The sequence below is a fragment of the Suncus etruscus genome, chromosome 14 (genome assembly GCF_024139225.1).
Source record: "Suncus etruscus isolate mSunEtr1 chromosome 14, mSunEtr1.pri.cur, whole genome shotgun sequence".
In the NCBI taxonomy this organism is placed as follows: domain Eukaryota; kingdom Metazoa; phylum Chordata; class Mammalia; order Eulipotyphla; family Soricidae; genus Suncus; species Suncus etruscus.
Genome location: NC_064861.1, coordinates 44,420,849 through 44,442,274, shown reverse-complemented (window position 1 = coordinate 44,442,274; position 21,426 = coordinate 44,420,849). Strand labels below are relative to the sequence as shown.

The following is a 21,426-nucleotide window of genomic DNA, read 5'->3' as shown; positions in this document are numbered from 1 at the left end:
TCCACCAACAGCACCTGTGAGACGTGGCTTCCGTAGACTCTGCGAGAGGGCAGTGCTCTCCCTCCTGGAGAGAGAGCTCTGGGCAGAGGCCCGAGGGAGTGCTCAAGGGAGTGCAGCCCTTAATCGTTTAACTAAAATCACATTCAAGCATAATTAGCAGACAGCTCCACACTCATGATCTGAAGCCTGTCGGCTCTAATGGACTAATTAGCGGAGACAACCTTGGATGGAATGCTCTGGCCTCCTCAGAAATGTCCCAGGGAGCACAGCACATCAAGGCTGGCATCTGGTCCAGGAGCTGGGCAGAGAGATGACACATTTCTGGGCAAGAACATGCTTTCTGGGAGCTGTGGAGAGAGCTCAAAGGATAGGACACCATTCCTGCATGTGCTAGGCCCTAGGTTCTAGCACTGCACCACCAGGAATACCTTGGCGGGCCCCAGCACTGACCTATGATGTGTTCATAGTGGGGCTGATCAGTCCCCAGAGAGCCTATGTCTCCTGAGCACTGCTTAAAGACTTCTTCTAAAGAACCTGAGAGAAAGACACAGCATCCAGCACTCACAGCTGAGGGAAAGGAGCCAGACCCCCTCTCTACACTCACATAGTTGCCCCTCCAGCTCTAAAACCTGTGCCTCCAGACTGCACGCTGTCGTGAGAGGGGCTACAACATCACCCCACAATACACTGGATGGAAGAACAAGTCTCTGGAGGCCACAGTGCACACACCAAGCATGCCGAGCAAGTCACACCAAGTGACTTGCACACCAAGTCACACACCAAGCACACACAGTGAGCACCAGCATGTGCAACTCTTGTCCAAGATGCTTCTGAGCAGAGAGTAGGTACCCCTACAGTAGGGAGGGCCAGGGATCCAGTCATTAAGCAAAAAGAGAATGACTGTCTCAAACCCCACACTCAAGATCCTGAGAAGTCCTGCAGAAAAAGAACCTAGTTGAATTGTCTAGTGGTTCCCAAACCTACTGTTATAATACCATTTCTCCCTAAATTGTCCCCCAGAGGGATACCATGCCTGGCACAGCAGGTTCTGCCCAGTCTACTGGCCAGGAAGAGCATGGGAGAAGGGCCAAGGGGTCAGTGGCTGGCAGTACCTGTTCACTGTGCTTGGCTAAGCCCCCTCCCTAAACCTCAGGGCCCCTCCACCAGGGTTCATCACAGCATATATGATTAGGGATGAACTCTGCACCAAGTACAGAGTGGTCAAAGTGGCCAGGTCACCAAGGAGACATACTGCAGTGTCCTAACACTCAAGTCCCTTCTAAGTGGGATCCTTTCTCAAATACAGGTCATCTGGAGAGAAGTATGGGGAATAGTAGACTGGGAACAGAGGGAGAACATGAATGAGCTGGTTTATGCACAGGGCTGGGCTTCCAGACCATCTTCCTAGCCAGGCACAGGGTGCAGCTGGGACTCAGCTGACTGTTGTTCATTTATTTTCACAGATGAGACTGCAGGGGTAAGTAACTGATTTCTTCCAGGAAACCCAGCGACATCAGCACGCCCAGAGACAAACACAGCCTGTCAGGAAGAGTCACTAAAGCACTGGCCTAGACAGCCTGGTTCTATCCAAAAGCACTGCAGGCCTGCAGATACATGCAAAAAAAAAAAAAAGAGAGAGAGAGAGAGAGAAAGAGCTGGGGCCACTACATCATTGCCTAGGCCATAATACCTTCAGCCCAGATGCCCGTCTCCCTCCCAACCTCACTGACCCCCTGGTGCTTAGTCACATCTGCTAACTCCATCTCAGTCAACTTAAAAAAAATTCAGACCCACCCCACCCACCACCCCACCACAGTCTTTAGGAAGCTCCCAGCCCCCACAGATTTTTTTAGCAGGATTGCAGGACAGAGAGAGGCAGATGTGTCCATAATAGGTGTCAGCCCCTGCTCATGGCACCACCCACCCTTCCCACTAATCACTTCCTACAGTCACTGAGCACCTCCTAAGGGCAGCCTCAGAACTCTGTCCCCCAACTGTGCCCCGTGAAGCTGTCACACAGTCACCTCAGCCTCCCAGGCCCAGCTCGAGGAGAGTGAGGATTCTTACTACAAAGGGAGAGGTCAGATGGACAGGCAATACTTACCCGAGCCCCTACCTGGCCACAGCAACTCAACTGCAATTCAATACTTATTCATTATGGAAACTTCTGTTCTTATTTGGGGAGAGCCACACTGGGAGGTGCTGGGTGCTGGCCACTCCCAGCACAGCTAGCTCTAAGCAGGGACACTGTGGGGGATCAGACAGGAGCTCCCACATGCAAAACACTCCAGCCCCCTGAACCAATTCTGGTTATTTTAAATCAGAAACCATTATCTGGGGGGGGGCACACAGGAGGTTTGATCTTTGCTGTAGGGGAGGGGCGGAAGGAGCAAGGCAGCTCCCAGCTGTTCTGGACTTGTTGAGAACAGAGCCCTGCACACATCTGCCAGCCATTTGTCCAGAGCCTGGGCAGGGCCCTGGGAGGAGGGAGGGCAAATTAGCATACAGGCCCAACTTGGAACAAAAGGCAGGAATGAGCTGAGAAACAAGTGACCCATCTCAGCTACTCAGAATCTTCTAGAAGAATAGCTAGTGGGCTCTGCTGCCAAGTGGAGCCTGGAAGCCCCACTTGAGTGGGTTTTTGCTTGGACACGGGAAAGAACCAAGGGCACAGAATCATGTCCTGGCCACAGACATCTTTCTCTGGAGTCTGCTGTGCTTGGTTGCCCATTCTTTACAGACAGCACACGAATACACACACACACACACACACACACACACACGCATGCATGCACAAACACATACACCCTATAAACTAAGTGGTACCAACCAAATATCCCACACAGTCCTCCATTCAGAGGAAGCCTGCTCCATAGGGTGTGGCCCCAGCTGGCCTGGACTTCTCAGCTCCCTCATCCTCTCTGATGATGATGATGATGATGATTATCATTATTATTATTATTATTATTATTATTATTATTATTATTATTATTATTATCACATGCCATATCCCCACTTTTAGTTCTGGTAACTAGTTAATAAAAAATAATTTCAGAGACAATGGGTAGAGTATTTGCCTTGAATGTAGCCCATGTGCGTTCCTCCCTCTACCACTCAAGGTCCCCCACGCCCCATCAGGAGTTGTTCCTTAGTGCAGAGCCAGGAGAAAGCCCTGAGCACTGCTGGGTGTGGTCCCCAAATCAAGTGACAGCAATAAGAACCAAAACTTACTTGTGCAAGTCACTAGCCAAGCGGCTGCCAAGAGCCCCCAGCATCCTGCAGGCCAAACCCCGGTCCTACAGCACTAATCAGAGCCCTATGAAGTGAGACCTGCCCCCACAAAGCTTAGCATCTGTGGAGTAAGTTATTTCTGGGGACATCTAACAGTTATATCCCTCAGCCTCTCTACCAGCCAGTCCAGGGAGCACAGCCTGAACACCCAGCAGGGAACAGAGCCCCATAGCAAGAAGGTGGGGCTCTCCCTCACTTGCCACCCCCTCTAGGCACTGTGCCCCAGATCTGTCCTGTTGGTGCTGTAAAGTTGCAGCCTTGTGTGGTTCTAGCCTGACCATTTTCCTCTTGGAATGGCCCCCCTCCACTTCCCAAACCCAGTGATCTCTTTTTTTTCCCCAGCCCCCAGGGGTCTCAGTCTCGAAGCCACTACTCAAAGAACTTGCTTGGAGTAAGTTTCTTTTCCTTGCAGCAAAAATCTGGGTTACTAGGAGGAGGGCAGTGGAGAATCTAATAAATCTTAGAATATACTTCTTGGCTATAAGGTGTGTGTGTTGGGTTGGGGGGGGAACCTACTTACTGGTGTCATGAAAAGACTTTCCAGCTCACTCTGAAGAGAGCCGGGGTTCAGAAGTGACTATTGTATTCAAGCTGTATTAAATCAAGCTGTGAGCAGCACCGGGGCTCTGCTTTTAAAGAATGCCCTGAGCCAATTCTGATGTTTAAAGGGAAAAGGAAAAGTTTCCAAGGCTCCCATAAATTCCGAGGAGAGGAAGTTTCAAACTTGGGTGTTCACAGTCTGTGGCCCCCACCTGGAAGCAGCTTGATTTCATGTATTTGGTTTTACTGTTCAAACTTGAGGGTCTTTTTAACTTTGTATTTTTACAGGTCTCAGAAGAAAAGGGAGAGGGAGCCATTTACTCACCAAGTGCCAAAGAAAACCCCAGTGCCTCCCTCAGAGGGCCTCCGCCTGAGGCAGCAGCAAGTCAGGGGGGTGGGGAGGGACCCCCCTGGCTCCTGGCACACCCCAACACAGCACCTCCTGCCTGTTGGAGGCCTGGTCTGCAAGGCCAGCAGCTAATTAACTCCAAGAAGATCAGTTCAGGCCAGAGCTGGAGGACAGGCGGCAGGGCGGCCCTGCCCGGGCTATGGCCCGGGCCTCCCTCAGAAAGCAGGAGGAACAAAATGGAGACTTTCCAAAAACAAAGCGAGGGCCGGCCAGGAGCCAAGGAAGCCTAAATTTAGTCCCCGGGGGAAAGACGGCTGTGTCTGCTCAGCCACGGGGCCAGGCAGGGCCAGCCCCCTCAGAAAGGTCAACCAAACCATCCAGGGCTCCTGGGACACCTCAACTACAGCTCGAGGCCTTGGCTCCAAGCTTAGTCCTAGCCAGGAAGAGGATTCACACACTTTGCAACCCAGCACTGCCTCCGAGCACTGCCCACCCAAGAGCAGAAGGAGTGCCTGTCTGTCAGGCAGAGAGGTGAAGGGGCAATGCTCATGGGGTCTGGGTCCAATGTCTGGCTCTATGTCCCATGTCCCATGTGACCAGGAATAAAGTATCTCTTCCCTCAGAGCTGCAGTTTTACCATCTACATAAGGGAAGTGAGAAGGCTAGTCCCCAAAGTCAAGATAAGATCCAAATAAGCCTTGAGACGCAAGTGTTTCTACACACGTGCGTGTTGATCTCCACACATGCATGTATATACATCTACATATGTGCATGCTAGAAAGAGGGGCAACATTTCAGACACATGCAATCAGCATCACCTGTTTGGGGGCCTCACTGTGGGAACAATACCCCCGTATCCTTGGGCCTCCTTAGTCTCTGTCGCTCAGGCAGGTCCTGATCCAGTTCCCTTTGTATTCATAACCTCCCCAGAAAAGAAGACAGAAGTGGGAACTGCACACTTCGTTGCCTTTCCCCAGGTTATGGTAAATGTGGGAAGGTTCTAAAAACATCAACAGGAAGACTTAGAGATCCAAAAAGACATGAATCCCTGCCCGACCCTACCAAAGTTGCATATCTACAAACCAACTCAGATTCCGAACGGCTGTGCACAGGGGACCTCCTGGGCTGAAGCCAACAAGAAAGCCCCCAAAGGGACATCCAAGGGGCAGACTGGTACGTGGACCCTAGGTAGCCCAAATGGGTTCTTTCCAGATAACACTTGCCTTGGCACTGTCAGGCAGCAGGAGTCTCCAAAGTGGTATGGGGCTGTGGTCAAAAAAGCAGTAATACAGTGGGTAGATTTTTGCCTTGCACAGAGCCAACCCAGGTTTGATCCCTGGCATCCCACATGATTCCTTGAACATAGCCAAACATAGCCTTGAGTGTAGAGCCAAGTATAAGCCAGGTATAAGCAGCGCCAGGTATGAGCACCACTGGGTATGGCCCAAAAAGCAAACAAAAACAAAAACAAATGTGGACTGGGAAGATGTTGAAGGAATGGGAAGAGGGATAGGCAGGATAGGGGCATCCAGTAAGGAAGAAAATAACAAATATTTTTCCATGGGGTGGGAGTTCTAGGAGGACTTTTCCCTCGCAAGAAGCCATCCTGAAAGGGAATTATTAGTGCCAGGAGGGTCAGCTGCTCTACTGCTTGCCTGGTCTTTGTCCACCATGGGGTACACATGCAAGTATAAGTCACCAAAATCTCACACCAGGGGGCAGATGGGGGCCAAAGAGATATCAGGATGTAGGGCATTTGCCTTGCATGCAGAAGGATGGTGGTTTGAATCCTGGCATCCCATATGGTTCCCCGAGCCTGTCAGGAGCAATTTCTGAGCATAGAGCCAGGAGTAGCCCCTGAGTGCCGCTGGGTGTGACACAAAAACCAAAAAAAATTTCACACATAGTGCAAAGGAGGTGCAATGAGTTTTGCCATTTTACAGATGGGAAGCTTAGCTTCAAAAGGATTGGCTGAGTTGCCAAAAACTGCACAGCTAAGTATCTGCTGGGGGAATGGAAAACCAGGGTAGGGGGTAGTGCTGAGGGGGGAAAGGGGCCTCTGGAAAGCCACTCTCAGGGGCTATGTAGAAGCCAAAAATGCAACATAAGCAACAGAAAGAGCCTGAGCAAAGGTTGGGGTGAGTACACATATCAAAGGCAGATCAGAGTCAGAGTTGGGGAGTTAAATAGCTAGGGTGCCTCCCTGACATACAGCAGACCTAGGTTCAGTCTTCCACACTTCCAGGCCTGATCCTGAGTACAAAGCCAGAGTAAGTCCTGAGCACTATGGGTCCAAAAACAAACGAAAAATCAACAAGAGAAGAGCAGGTAAGGGCTGTGTTGAGTGAGAGACGAACAGGACTCTGAGCTGGGCTCTGGCAAGCAGTGTGAGCCAGCCAGTTGGTCCTGGCTGACTGGGAGAGCTCAGCAGTTGGGGAATACCCTCAGCATGGCTGGGGGAAGCACAGACCAGAATGGGAGCAGAAACTGTGGCACAGACTCCTGACGAACAGGAGCAGACCCCCAGGTGCCTTGAAAGAAGAGTTGGGGATGCCCTCCAAATATGGTCTGAGCATTGGGAACAGGAGGACCAGTTAATCATAGGGCTGGAGGAAATCTTGGAGTACCCCAGAGGTGTGAATGCTGACAGAACATGCAAGTCTCCAACCACTGAGAACTCCCAATGCCTCCCCAGCCAACTACCAGAGCCACCATGCGCATAAATCTTGGTCCCATCCAGTAGGGTTCCTCCTCAGCTATGCTGACGCCCTTGCCTGCCCTTTTCCCACAGACAACAGAGCCCTGGCACCCAAGGGGACCCCAACATCTCAGGAAAGGGTGAAGCTGTATCTTGCAGCTGGCATCATGGGCAGCCCCTTCCTCCCCCTCCACCTGCTGCCCACTTGCTTTTGTTTTGACTTTGCTTTTTGGGGCCACATTGGGAGATAATTAGGGGTTACTCCTGACTCTGTGCTCAGAAATTACTCCTGGTTGGTTTGGGGGAGCCATGTGGGATGCCAGGGTTCATACTCAGATCAGCTATATACAAGGCAAGCTCCCTACCCACTGTACCATGGCTCTAGCCCCCTACTTGCCTTTTAAAGGAGGCCCGGGAAGGCCCAGTCCATGCTGACAGCTGGAGGCCCACAGAAACAGGACCTCACCGTGAGCCTGGCAAAAGCCACCAAGGCACTGAAGCTGATGGCAGGGTGCAACAGGCACACACCTCCATACCCACATCCAGTCATGGCCACACCCGGCACCAAGGGTGCACACCCCACCCAGGAAGCCAAGGCTGGTGTGCACTATAGTCACTGACTTCCACAGTAGACTCCTCAACTGTTCCCCCTAAGAGGCATGACAAGCCACCCTGTTCTGTGTGTCAGGGAGTGTGCTCTGTTCCACACAATCCTCACCTCATCCACGTGGCAGCTCCTACCAAGGGCCACTTCTACTCCTATTTACAGAGTGGCCCAGAGAGAGGAAGAAACTAGGCCACAGCCAACAACTAATAAGTGATGAACCAGGCATCTAATCTTTTCTGGCTGTTTCTGGAGCACTTTCAACTCTGCTGTCTCCTTTTCTCTTCTTCTGAGGGAAGACACTCTTAAAAATGCTCAGGAGGCATGAACACTACTTCCTGTGAAACCAGAACAGTGGGACCTCATGGCTCAGAGCTAGGGTTGGAGGATACAACCTGCTCAAGTCCAGCAGTGCTAACATACCCCAGCAGTACTCAAGGACCCCAGGGTTATTCCTTGCAGAGCTGGGCTGGGGGATGCAGTACAGGAGATTGAAGGGTAGATAGGACATGTGCCCATAACTACTATAAGTATCCTAGGCCTTCTGTCTCCTCACCTGTACCTGCCCAAATAAAGCCTATTTTTAAATTTTCCCTTATCATACCTCCAAGAAATGCTAATGCTTCCATTGTACTGAGTGAGTTATCAGATATGCAAATATAGTTCATAAGTAAAAAGAGACAGATAGCTTTCCCTCCAGCCAATGTTTGCCATCTCAGTATCACCATCTCTGAGAAGGATCTAGAATCAAAAATCTAATTTTTGTTTAACAGGAACAAAAAGCAAGGCCATATGTGCCACTTAAAATTTCTAGTAGCCATACTAAAAAGAGAAAAGAAAAGAAAAATCCATTTTAATAATGTTGTGTGATCAATTTATCACTGCAGAATTTCTTTTGCTATTTCAAAATAACATCATTATATGCAGTTGAAGCAGAATTAGTAAGAGAGACCTTAACTTACTTTTAAGCTTCTGACACCTGCAGGGCTTTTTGACCCAGCTGCCACCATGCCCCCAATTCTTACTGGGCACATCACTGACACCACCCTCCACAGAAGTGACCAACGTGTTTCTCATGCCCAAATCTTCAAAACCACATTATGAGAGACTTTTATTTTCCATAAAGGGAGGTATGTCCACAAGGGTACGAAGGACAAAGAAGGACATCTGAGTTCCAGGAGCATAGAGAGAGGTCACTGGGGTAAAGCTCAGCCCAATGGATTCCAAAGCAGCAGGAAACCTAGGCTCTCGAATGCCTCCATGCAGGGCTCATGTGTGTGCATAAAGGGGCTTTACTCTATCATCTGGTCCTGGAAAAGCACCCATGGCTCAAACTGTGGGCCACGATGCCAGCAGAATCCAACTTCCCAAAATATTTACCCGAAGGTTCTGGGCATCCGATTCCATTCTGTAAACTTGGATGCCATTCCCAAGCTACCACAACAGATCTCCTGCAGAGCAAGATAAACTCCCCCTCACACTCTAAATAATGAAAGGGGGTGAGGAAGAGAAGGAGATAAATCAACCCTCTGCAGTGGCCCAACTTAAAAGGAATTGTGGTCTGAAGCAAGAAGGGGCAAGGAGGTGGTCTGCTTATCAGGCAGAGCGTTGCTCCAGACACAAACAAACGTTTGGCAGGCACCGTCCATCCATAGTCCTGCTCTGCAAAGGTCAAATCTACTTTCCTAGAAGACAATTGAGCTGATTTGCAGGAGAGAACAGTCCCTTCCGTGAACCCAAGTACTGACCGAGCTCAAGGCCTGAGACCCATAAATCTCCAACTTGCTAGGGCAGCCCAGATTTCAACATAGCATGTCGAAGCAGAAGTCTGCCAGTGGGACTGGCCCACAGCAACACAGGACCAGCAAAAGCTTTGGGATGAGCTGCTCCCAGAGAGAGGAGGAAGAAAACTGGTCCCCTGATCCCCAGGTCTCACCAGCACTAAGGACACAGCTCAGGGCCTAGCATGGACCATCTCATTTGATGCATACAGCATTCACTCCTATGTCCACACTGAAAACAGTAGTTCAGAATGGGAGTAGGCAGTATCAAGAAGATCACAGACAGGAGCCGGAGAGATAGCACAGCAGTAGGGTGTTTGTCTTGCACACGGCCAACTCAGGACAGACCTGAATTCAATTCCCAGCATCCCATATGGTCCCCAAGCCTGCCAGGAGCGACTTCTGAATGCAAAGCCAGGATAACCCCTGAGCGCTGCCAAGTGTAGCCCCCAAACAAACGAATTAACAAACAAAAAGAAAAGAAAACACAGAGAACAAGTGACCCCAAAGTTTCATAAGTAGAGCCTCGCACTGACATGCCACCCGCACTTTCTTCCTCTCTGAGCTGTGCTATCCATCCTCTATTTCCCTTGTCTGCTCTGTAACTTTTGCCTCTGTTTACTAACCACCTACAAAACAAGTCACGAGGAGGAATAAGAGAGAGAGGCATAAGCCCAGGACCCACCCCCCCAGTCGCACCCCACTGCCTGCCACCCAGTCCCAACTCCAAAAAACGAAACCCAACTTCTCAAAGGGCCTGTCCAAGAAATGGGCTTCTGAGCGTAAGATTTTCCTCCCACAGAACGTGAGAATAAAGGGTTCTTTGCTTGTCTTCTGAAATAACTGGCTCTCACCATAAAGCAATCTTCTGCCCAGTAAAAATATTTCTGTAAAACTTGGTAACTTTATCTGTAGTTCCTTCTCTGAAAGTCAAAAATCTTGGAGAGTGAAACATGGCAGGGGCAGACTTTATGACAAGCTCATGAAGTCATGTCTACCCAGACATTCCCTCTTTAATGCTGTGATTAATTTACTGTTAACCACAGGGACTTTGTGTCTTAATACTCTCAAAGCAAAGCTTCAACTCACATTTCTATGGAACAATACCCATCACCCTAGGCCTGGTGACCAGCCAGGAGGGCATAAGGGCCACTCGCTGGGACTTGGAGGCTGGAAAGTGGAAAGGGCTCTGATGGGAGAAAGGGAGTCCTTCCAGCAACCATAATGTAAGGTCAACAGTGGCCTGTTTGTGAAGTAAGGGAGGAATAGCCTGAGTGGAAAGGCACTCGTAACGCACCCCAAGACACCTGGATAAATCACTGAAAACCTCCCACCTGGGAACAGAGAGTCCTTTTGGGCAAGCAAATATAACCTTTCACTGCTGCATCCATCACATAGCTGTCAAGTGCCTTCCGAGAGCTGGCCTGGCCCCATGCACTAAGAGGAGATGCAGGTGGGTTGGCTGGGAATCTTCTAGAACACATCAACAACGCTGAAATTCTTGGTATGTACTTACTGTATGCTTTACCTTTGTTAGTTCTTAAAAAGACCCCAAGCAGTGGGGAGTCTCCTCATTTTACTGAGGAGAAAGTGAAAGCTCTCCATCAATACCATTTCGTATAAACAAGATCCAGAGATCTTTGTCCCTTACACTAGCAGTGGCATATTTTTATACATTGACACCATCAACTTGAACAGTATTGCAACAACCTATATAATAACAAATAAAAAACAAAAATATTTTAAGATTGTGTCCCCTGGAGCCAAGAGTAGACCCACAAGAAAATAAAGTTCAATAATGAGGCCAGAAACTTTCACTGTAGAACCTACTTGCTCACCCCTATACCACTTATCTGCAAGTACGGTGACCCACTCACTACCTCTGAACTGCCTGCAGTCCCTGTCTCTCCTAGAAGTTCCTGCCCTCACAGTCACCCAGAACACAGAATGATTCTAAATTTTGCCAAGTCCCAGAGGCAGGGGTGCTCCAAAATCTCTGCACTTCAGATAGCACTCACCAGCTCAGATACAGGGGCTCCTCCACCACACCTGAGTCCTCCCCGCTCCCCTCCCCTCGACTTTACCCTCTCCACTCTTTCCAGAAAAGCTTCTCTGTGTGTTAATTTCCTCATTCTCTACTAAAATGTATTGGTTCTTTGAAAAGTCCCCATAGAAGTAGTAAATGCTCATTAAAAAGGAAGTTGGGGTCGAAAAGATAATTCGAGGATTTGAATGCATGCTTAGCATGCATGAGGTCTGGGTTCAAACCCTGGTGATGCTAGTTTCCCAATCACCCTGAAAAGTGACCCCTTCACCCAACTATTGAGCCAGGAGTATAATAAACATCACCAGTGATGGCCCCAAAACAGAAAAATTAAAAATCAAGCCAAACAATGCAGAAATCTAAAAAGGTAAAACTCCTCTCTTCACTACTCTACCAACCTATTACAGCTACTGACAATGTCCTTCCAGATTCTTACCCTGTACATCTACAAATACACACACACACACACACACACACACACACACACACACACACACACACACACACGCGCGCGCGCTGTGACTTAAATTCTGCTCCCAGGCTGGGCTCTTAGCCTGTCTTGCTGACACTTTGCATAGTTCGTGTGTCCATACATGGGGAACTGTTCAGCTCCTCTCATGCTCAATCCTGTGGGCCAGTATCACTGTCATTCTCACACCCTGCCCCATCGTCCCCAGCTAAACCAGCCATCAATAAACCAGAGTACCACAGACCTGATCTAGCTTTGGGCCTGCCAAAGGATGTGTTTTCAAAGAGTTTCCTTTCATGATGAGCAGATATGGCATTGCTGGGCCACCTTTCCATTTGGCAAAGCTTGTGGGGCCTGGGGTGGGGAGATGATCCTTAGAACACACTTAGCCCTGCCCCTCCCAGAAGTACATGTGGGGCCTGTTGGGTTCATGACTATGACTTCCTGGTCTGGGGCCATTCTTCAGTGCTGCTCCCTGTTGTTTCCCTCCAGAGCTGCCCCCAGATTGCCCCAAACCTGCAGCAGTGCAAGCTGCTAACCAGCAGTGAGCAGTGAGCATCTAACAGACAGGCACCTGTTTTACAAATGAGCCCTCTAAGTTCTGTCCACCATCTCCCTCTTACATATGAGAAACTGAGGCACAGAGCAGACGGGTCTATGGCTGGCCACATCCATTTCATTACCTACAGTTCTCAGGGCTGCCCTGTGCCACAGCAAGTGTCAAGCCCCGTGAATTCAGTCACCCAGGCTGCCTGGTCTCTGGCCTCAGAGTTCAGCAACAGAAATGGGAATGGGGACTGGCTTTCTCCTTTCCTGCCCTTCACTGCTTGGCAACCCAGTTATCTCTGCTCCTGATGAAGTCTCCACATTTATAGATAACTGCTCCACTGAGCCTTCTCCCTGGAGATCCAAACCCAAATAGTACACACCAGTGGTCCCCTGGCCAGGCAGCTCAGTGACAGCTCTTCACTTATGCCAAGGACTCCAACTCCCAGTGACTGGACACCCTGTGAAGGGACCCCACCCTGGAGCTCTGGCTGTTCCCGCTAAGTCAGTGAACTCCCCCACTGTCCACTGGGGAAGAGGGTGAACATGCCTCTTTCACACAAGATAAGAGCCTGGTTTTTAGCCGTTGGTCTGGGAACATGCTATGGATGCTTAACACAGCAGCCCATATCCACTGTGCATTTTCCATGATGAGACCAAACATTGTTCAAAATAACAGTTTTGATTTCTACCTTTGCACTTCCCAAGACATTGTCTTTCTACAATCCCATAGGTATAGAAAAGCTATAGCCACAGGCTAAAACTCAGCAGTCCACCTGTGTGTGCCAGTCTCCTCTGACATAGCATTGGACACAGCATTGGCCTCACTGGCATGGTGCCCAAGGACCCACAGAGAAGAAAGAGAGATGCATCGCTGACATCAGATCAACAAGCTCTGAGCCTTGCTTTTTGAGCCCCATCCTGTCCAGCCTGATGTCCTATTCCATCATGATTCTTGGTTCTCTCCAACTGTGACCAAAGGGGACTTGCTGAGCCAGAAGAGTGCTGTGCTAGCCCAAAGGTTGACCTTCCCATCACTAGTTCACAAAGGCCAAGTGTGGTCACTTGACATCCTCTTATCCATACCAGTCCTCTTTAACAACTTAGACATCCACCACCACCCCCCAACCCTTATACCCCACTCTTCAGAGCTCCCCTGAGTCATGGGGAATCCCTATGTCCTGCTGGGTTGCCACCTGTTGCCCCTAGGGACAAATACCAGTCTCTGCAACATGGCTAAGAAGACCCTCCACCTCTTCAGTGCTTCAAAGGAACTAAGGCTTTCTCCTTGTTGATGTCCCATCTAGAGAAGACTCTGAACATGATATGTCTCTCCTCCTGCCTGCATCTCACCTGTCCTCCCTTCATCATTCTCCAGTTGAAACTGCTTCTCCTCTGAAGCTATCTCTGATCCAACGCCTGCTTTTTGTCCTCAAATATCCCTTTAATTTTGGATGCACTTTTCAGCTTTTACCTTCCCAAATGACGGGCCAATCTGATAAATATTGATGCAAAAATCCAAAGTAAAATGCAGGCAGCAACATTCCTAAACAGCACTCTATTGTGACAGAGGATTTCATGTAGGCATTAAAAGACAGTAAAACACTGGAGACCTAATAATGCATACAAGTCCCGAGTGAGCAGCCCCATCAGCAGTGGGCAAAATTCCATTCTTATTTCTTGCTTTAAAAGCTTAAAAAAAAATCTTAGGAAGCCAAGGATTGAGGACGTTTTCTCACTAAATAAACAACCAAAAAAGACTACACTTAATGACTATTAGGGTACAGGTGAATCTAACCAATGCAATAAGATAAGAAAAGCAGATGAGAAACAGTGGTGTGAGTTTAGTTCCACTGAACGCTGAGTTCTGTGAAGCAGGAACTATGTCCTATTCATCAGAGTTTCCACAACATACTAACATCCTAAGTCTTCTCAAATACTTGTGGAATGAACAGTCAACCAGATTGGGTCTGGTCCCCATTAAATGTTCTCAAAGCATCCAGCACATATCACAACTCGGATTGTGCAATTCAGTGTTTGTTTAAATCTGCATCTTTTCCTACTAGATTCAAAGTTCCGTGAGAATGAAGAGCAAGATTTACTTGAAAAAGCAAATGTATACATGGATTTAAAAAGTAAGTACATGAAAGCAAGGAGTCACGGATGACATGACCAGGACACATTTCAATCAATAGCTGCTATGTTATCATGAATAATTTTATCCTACTGCTGAACTCATCTCCAAGGCCTTGAGAAAAGAAGGTTATTCCAGGGGATGCTGCACCATTGTGAAGTCCACCCAGTAAACCACCACTCAAACACAAGGCCATGCACACACGCCACAGATCACAATGCTAACTAGGTAAGGAAAGTGAAGTCCAAATGATTCCTGAGGCCCACAGGCTGGGGTGGGCTGGGGTGGAAGAGCGCCTGTGTTTCTGAGGCTTGAGGATGACTTCAGTGCCGGGACTTTCCTCTAAAGCCCCGTGACTGGTGCCCACATGGGTAAACAGCGCCTCTGCTCTCCTGGGAAGCTATCAAAGAATTACTTATGTCTCTGGAAATGCTTGTTTGGAAAAGGTACCCCACCCCACCTGGGCTTGGCAGGAGAGGCGGCATCACCAGGCCTGCCCTTTGGGGAGTGGTCAGGCTTTCCTCCCTGGAGGAGCAGCGCCATTCTTCATGTGGAGCGCCTGGAGCCAATGTTAAGGAAATAGGCAGCGTCCCAGGGTAAACGGAGCACGGTGGCTCAAAGACTGCCTTCCAGATTAAACAACTGAGGCCTTCAGCACTCTCTGGCATTTCTTCCAGAATATTCTGGGCGCCTGCCTCAGTTCTCCCTTGGATGGAATGGCAGATATTTTGTTTGTGAGAGTCTGAATTTTTCCCTTCCTTGGGGAGAGGGGGAGAGGAAGGAAGAGAGGGACAGGGAGGGGGGAAAAGGAGAGGGAAAGGCAGAGAAAGAATGTCTGAGAGAGACAAGAGCCACAAAAAGAACACGTGTGAGAGAGAAAGAGAGAGGGAAGTCAGGGAGGCAGCCGGAAGTTCCTGCTCTGGAAGCCAGCAAGCAGACTAAAAGTTCCAGAAGTTTCTCAGCCAAAACACACTGTGAACCCACAGCCCATAAGTGGGGATGCATGAACCCAGGAGCCAGGAGGATTGTGGGGTACCTGAATTCCTTGTGCCAGTAACCACCTGGACCACTGTGCCATCCCCCTACCCTAGACTGATGCCCTTCCCACTCTCCTTCCTCAGATACATCTGATAAGCCAGGACAAGAGGCCTCTTCACTGAGGCAGAGCCAGCTGCTCTGGGCTCTGAGACTGGCTTGTCACTATCTCCCCTGGCCAAGACAGCTGATCCCACCACCCCAGTCAGCCCCACCACATCCTACCACAGCTGGGCCTCATGGCCCTACAGCTGACTGCCTCTGCCAGGACAGCAGTGGCCAACCAATCCCACAAATAGCTGGTGCAAGTCTCCACTGCCCAGGAAATATCAGGGGGCATGTGTCACACCTGTGCCACCATCCACCTGGCCAAGTGGCCACAGTGCATGCAGGTGCCCAGAGCCACAAAGGACCAGAGCTTTCCCAGGACTCCACTTGCTCTTCCCAGGAAAGCTTCTCAGGACTGCCATCCCCACTCTCAGGAATGTGGACACCATGTTCCTCTGTGGGCCATAGCATCCTCATTCCTGGTGGTGAATCCACCTTCCATCCCTGTTAGAAATTAACTCAGAGATGAGTGCCAGAAATGACCAGCTCTCAATTGACTCTCTGTTCATTCTTGCTTCTAAGTTCCACCTGGCTGGGAAGAGAATCTGGAGGTGAGGGCAGAGGTGGGTCCACCCTATGGAGAACCCCAAAGATACCAGGGAGAGGCAAGCCCTCCTGCCGTCCCCCAGCAAATCATCTTTTAATCCTGAAACCCCAAATATTTAATTTATGCTTTACCTCAAATGTCAAGTCCACCTCCCGGCACATAGCTTTGAAACCACGTAAGGAGGCCTAACACTTTCCATATGGGGAAGACATGGGGCCTTTTAATTGTGCCAACTGGTATCATTCAAGGGTAATTCCCCTGGAATCCGGTGCTCGGGCAGCAGCTGGGCCAGCCTCCAATCTCATCACCCAGCCCCATCTGTCCCCACTGGGCCGGCACCCTCCCCATCTCCCCCAAATATCAAAATGCACTCGGCGCCCCTTAATCAAATTACCAACCGCCTGGCAGCCACCTTTGATCCGGAGCTGGGCCGGCCTGCACGGCAACTCTACTCTCCAAGAACAAAAGGGCCAAAGCGAGTGGCGGGTGGGGCTGGGCGGAGGCCGGGCGGTCCACCTCCAGGGGTGCACACATCTGGCAAGCAGCCGAGCAGTGTCCGCTCCATCGAGGCTCTTCCCGCCCAGCATCCTTGTCCATGCTGGTCTACCCACCTCTTCCACTTCTTTGCTTCCCCGCTGTACTTCCTAGACCCAGCGCTGCCCCTTGCTTTTCTTCTGAAACAGCCTGTGCCTGCTTCTTATTTACAATATCCTCCTGGATCTCTGGGAGATGATCAAACTTAACTATAATCTCTCATTGTTTAGCACATTTGTCTGACATGCAAACCCATCGCTTTATTGTTCTCCCACAGGACCTGTAACACCTCGCACTGCACAGTATTTTGCTCCCAGGAACTCATTTTCCTCTGCATTCATCATGAGGCCACAGAAAGGGCTGATAATCTGGCCTTAACATGAATCTTTCCAAGTGAACATGGAGTAGAGTGGGCAGGGACTGGTGAGGAGAGCTCTGACTTTAGTACCGACCCTCAGCTTCACTCATCAATGTGTCAGGGACCTCCCATTCCCTTTTGCTCAAAGGTCTCCTCTTTTTTTAAGAGTTATAGGCCATGCTCTGCCAGAGATGGGAATGTTCTTATATCCATTTCACAGATGAGCCCACTAAGACATGCCACACTGACATGGCTTGTGCAAGGTGGCAAGCAACCTTGACCTCATTTAGTGTGGTTTTCCAAGGGTCATGTACCTTCTCCCACCCCAGACCTTACTACCTAACCCACCTACCTATCGGCCAATCTATTCAGACCCTATTCAGACCCAATCTATTCAGGGAGGAAGAGAGACAACAGGGGCTCCTCTCACATCAACCTGCCTCTCTGCTGGCCACCATGCATTTCCCTGGCAATGGTCACTAGGTTCCCTCCAGGTAGATGCTCTGGCAGGACTGGCCACTTCAGGATTCCAGCATCTTATAAAGTGCTAGAGAAAGTGAGAAAAACTGAGTCCACACCAGTTGTCTGGTCACCTGAAAGGGTTCTGAAAGGATTAAAATCATGGAAAAAGTGCTTGAATATACAGGAACTTAACAAATAGTCATTATCATGGTAACAATAATAATGCAAGTTGGATAGGCACTACTTTGGTGAAGGACTAAGAAAGGAGTAGGAACCAAGGCCATACTCCAAAACAGCCTGAAGCTGATCAGGGGGCTTCCACTGAGGACACAGGGGACTCTGGGATCTGGGTCCAATTCCATCCTGATGATATAACAAAAAAATCCTGCCGGCCACCCTTCTCTGGGCTGGGGTGGCAGAACTTTTCCTAGGAGGGTTCCGAGCTGCTATCCTGTTTAGCTTCCAGAGTATCTGCAATTTGGGCCAGGCCCCAAACCCTGCACTCTTATAGTTTGACTACTCGCATGGTCTATCTTTCTGAGATGATGGCACGAGACCATCCCTTTTAACTCAGCTTCATCCTAAGCATTAATATTTCTGAAATCACAGACTGATGTTCTGGGGTTTCTTTTTTTCTGGGGGAAAAATAGAGAATAATACACAGCTCCTTTCACTTTTGTGGGGCTCAAGAGCTGGATGAGGGCTGGTGGGAACCCAGGTGTCCCAGTCCCAGTGGCCACAGACAAGTCTCCAGGGAGCAGAGGTTCTCTCCCCTCAAGATCTCGGCTGGCAGAGCCACCCAGCACGAGTCACAGGGATGCCTTTGTGCCTCACATCTTCAAAAGTGCTTTGAACAAACATGAATGACCCCTGAGTGTGTCTTGGGGGGGGAGGGCACCACCCAGCACCATCCTATGCTGTCCTCAGCTGGCAACAGAATTCCATGACTTCAACAAAGCCACAAACTTAAGCTGGGGCCCCTTCCCCCCTCCCGCCCTCACTTCCCCCAATGGCAACTTTTACTAGCCTGCATTCCTCTTGCTGGGAACACTACTATTTAATTAAAAACGACAGACTTTTGTTTTCCTCTCCTTCCTCCTCCCTCCCATGCTCCAGGACTGGATGCCAAGGAGACCCACCAAAAACATGCGGGTAACATTTGTTATGGCTTTGAAGATAAAAGTCAATTGAAGTAAGCCCTTGCTGTATTTCAAGTTTCCCCTAAAGCAAGCAGCCTGGCAGTTTAGAAAAGAGGGGGGAGGGAAACATTGCAAATAAAAGTCATTCTGCAGGAATACTTTGTAAAAAATACACAGGCTGAGGGGGAAAAAAAACCACCCAAACTTGATTAATAAAAATCCACCCAGTTAGCCTGCCTTGAGCTGCAAATGCATTTGTTCTCATAGCTAAATGAGATCGCTTTCTTTGGTGTTTAAATAAATAACTAGATCAAAAACTGCAATGGAGGAGCTGTTTGGAAAGGGTTCTTGTTGCGTGCCCCAACCCCAAAGTGGAAACTTCACTGAGAGAAGCTCCAGTTCTGCTCACTCGGTTCAGAGAAATGCAAAGCCCCCAGGAAGGGTGCATCTCCCCGACACGGGGCATTTCATAAGCTTACAAGAATCGACTTGCACCCAGGCACCCAGCTCACTGCCCTACAGCAGCCCTCAATCGAGCTGAGAGGTGAGGTCCCACTGCCTTGGGCCACACAAACCCCCAGACTCCACCACTGCTTCAAGTCCATGGGCAGGACCAACAAACTAGCCAGGCCCAACACTCAAGCTAATCCTCTCAAAGTTAAAAAAAAAAAAAAAATTAAATGTCACATCTAAAAAGGATCATCCTTTGATCCTAGGCTCGCTCAAGTTCCACGTAGCCCATCTATCTGAAAGCCCCATGCGGGAGTTCTTGAGCTCCTGGGACATTTGCGAAATGCCAGTCACAGACCCAGAGCTGCGGCTACACTTATGGAACCCCAGTCATATCTGCTGCTTCCCTAGGCACCGCTCCTACTGGGGAAGGGGTCCTGGGTGTAGGGCTGGGGGGCGTGGGCTTGAGAGAAGAGCCTGAGGGCCAACTCAGCTCTCATTGCCCAGCTCCGCCACCCAAATCTCTGCCTGTCATTCTGGGGATCTGGGGTAGAAGGTCCTGATGAATGTCACGGACATTCGCAACACATTTGGGGACCGCCACATGATCCCAGTCTGGCCAGTGCTTTTCTCCACCCTGACACTCCTATAATGCCATTCCCTCTCTGCCTCACCTCCAAATGTACCTTCGAATGCTGGCTACAGACACAAGGCAGAAGAGGGGCCTCCAGTACTTCCAGTATTGACCCTCTTTCCTGTCAGCAGGACCCAGTCCTGCTTGCACATCTCCCCATACGGGTGTCCTCTGCCCACTGGTACCCATCATCCCCACCTCTAAGGTCCCCTTAGGCATGGAGTCAGAGCATGTGCTGGAGGGATGTTTGGACTCAAGAGAGAGCTACAAGTTGGGGTGGGTGGATAGGAAGACCCGAAAAAGGGGATGAATGAGTGAGATTTCGTACCCGGGTTCCTCTGCCAACGGTGCCAGCCGACCGCAGCTGCCGGGGTCCTGAGCTGCCGCCAGGGCAGCGCTGCCTCCCGATCCACTCCTCGATGCCTTTCCGAGCCCAGGCGGCGCTCACCGCGAAGCTGTCACCTGGGGCGGGGACAACACGAAGCCCCTGAGTCTGGCCCCGCAGAAAGTTAACCTCCAGCCAGCAACGGGGCCGGGGTGCGGCGCGGCGCAGCGGGGGCAGCGGCAGCAGCACCCGGGAAGGGGCTGAAAGTCCCGGGCACGATCCAAAAAGAGAGCGAAGCGCACTCGCTCTTGCAGGAGTAAAGGGATCCATCCATCCATCCATCCATCCATCCATCCATCCATCCATCCATCCGGCGGGGCTCCAAGCTCCAAGAGCAGGGGCGCGAGGGTGTGCGTAAAAACAAGGGAGGGTCTGGGGTCCCGAAGAGCGAGGCCCCGAAATCAGGACTTGGGGAGTATAGTAAGAGTGAGGACAGCCTGCAAACGGGCTCCGGGAGCGCGAAGTGAAGGGAAGAAAGAAACGGGGGGTCAAGCAGGAGAAGGGGGTGCCCGCGACGACGCAGGGGAGCCCAGATCTCGGGAGAGAGAGAGGGGGGCCAGGGTGCAGAAAACAGAGGGGTTGGGGGACACCGTGAAAGAAGGGGTGAAGGGTCAGAGAAGGGGGACGGGGCGCTGCGGGACAGGCCGGGCCCGGGAGCGAGCGGGCTGGTGGGGCTGCTGGCCGGGTTGGGGGCGGGGGTGGCCCTGGTAACCAGATCCCGCGGCTGGGCCCCCCGCGCGCCCCTTACCTTCCGGGCTCTCCCTGCGCTTGTACACGGCGGCTGCAGGCGCATCGCGGCGGCGGCGGCGGTGGAGCAGGCGGCGCGGGAGCCGGAAAGAAAGGAGAGGCAGAGAGTTAGCCCAGATCGCCGGCAGGGGCGCGGCGGGGGCCGGGGAGCGGCGCGGACACTGACCCGGCTTGGAGTGAAGTTTCCCCATGCTGGAGGCGCGGCGGGCGGGCGGGGGCGCCCCCTAAGCCATGCGCCCCCCGATCGCGGGGCCCTGCGGCTCGCCGCGCCGCGCCTCGCTCTCCTCCTCGTCCTCCTCCTCCCCGCGGAGCAGCCCCCCGCGCCGGGACCCGCTCCTGCCGCCGTGGCCGCGGCCCGACTGACGCCCGGGCGCGCCGAGCCCCCAGCCCGCCGCCGCGGCCGGCGCCTCCCCGCGAGCCCCATTGGCCCAGCTCGGCGCATCAAAGCGAGGCGGGCCCCGTTCGGGGCGGACTGGAGGCGGGGCCGCGGGGCCCCACTCGCCGCCCGGTCCAGCTGCGGGCTCCCCGGGGCGCGGGGGCTGGGACCCGGCTCCGCGGGGCCGGAGCAGGG

At 51.2% G+C, this 21,426-nt stretch overlaps 1 protein-coding gene across 1 annotated transcript in view; it reads right to left on the bottom strand.

Moving 5' to 3' along the window:
* NKD1 (NKD inhibitor of WNT signaling pathway 1) overlaps positions 1 to 21,193 on the bottom strand; it is a 67,771-nt gene extending 46,578 nt beyond the window's left edge. The window contains exons 1-3 of the mRNA XM_049786079.1: positions 21,022 to 21,193; positions 20,857 to 20,889; positions 20,052 to 20,185 (exon numbers count right to left, since the gene is read on the bottom strand). Of these exons, the coding sequence (XP_049642036.1) occupies positions 20,052 to 20,185; positions 20,857 to 20,889; positions 21,022 to 21,046 (192 nt within the window). The 5' untranslated portion in view covers positions 21,047 to 21,193. The remainder of the gene's footprint in view (positions 1 to 20,051; positions 20,186 to 20,856; positions 20,890 to 21,021) is intronic.
* Positions 21,194 to 21,426: the final 233 nt, after the last annotated feature.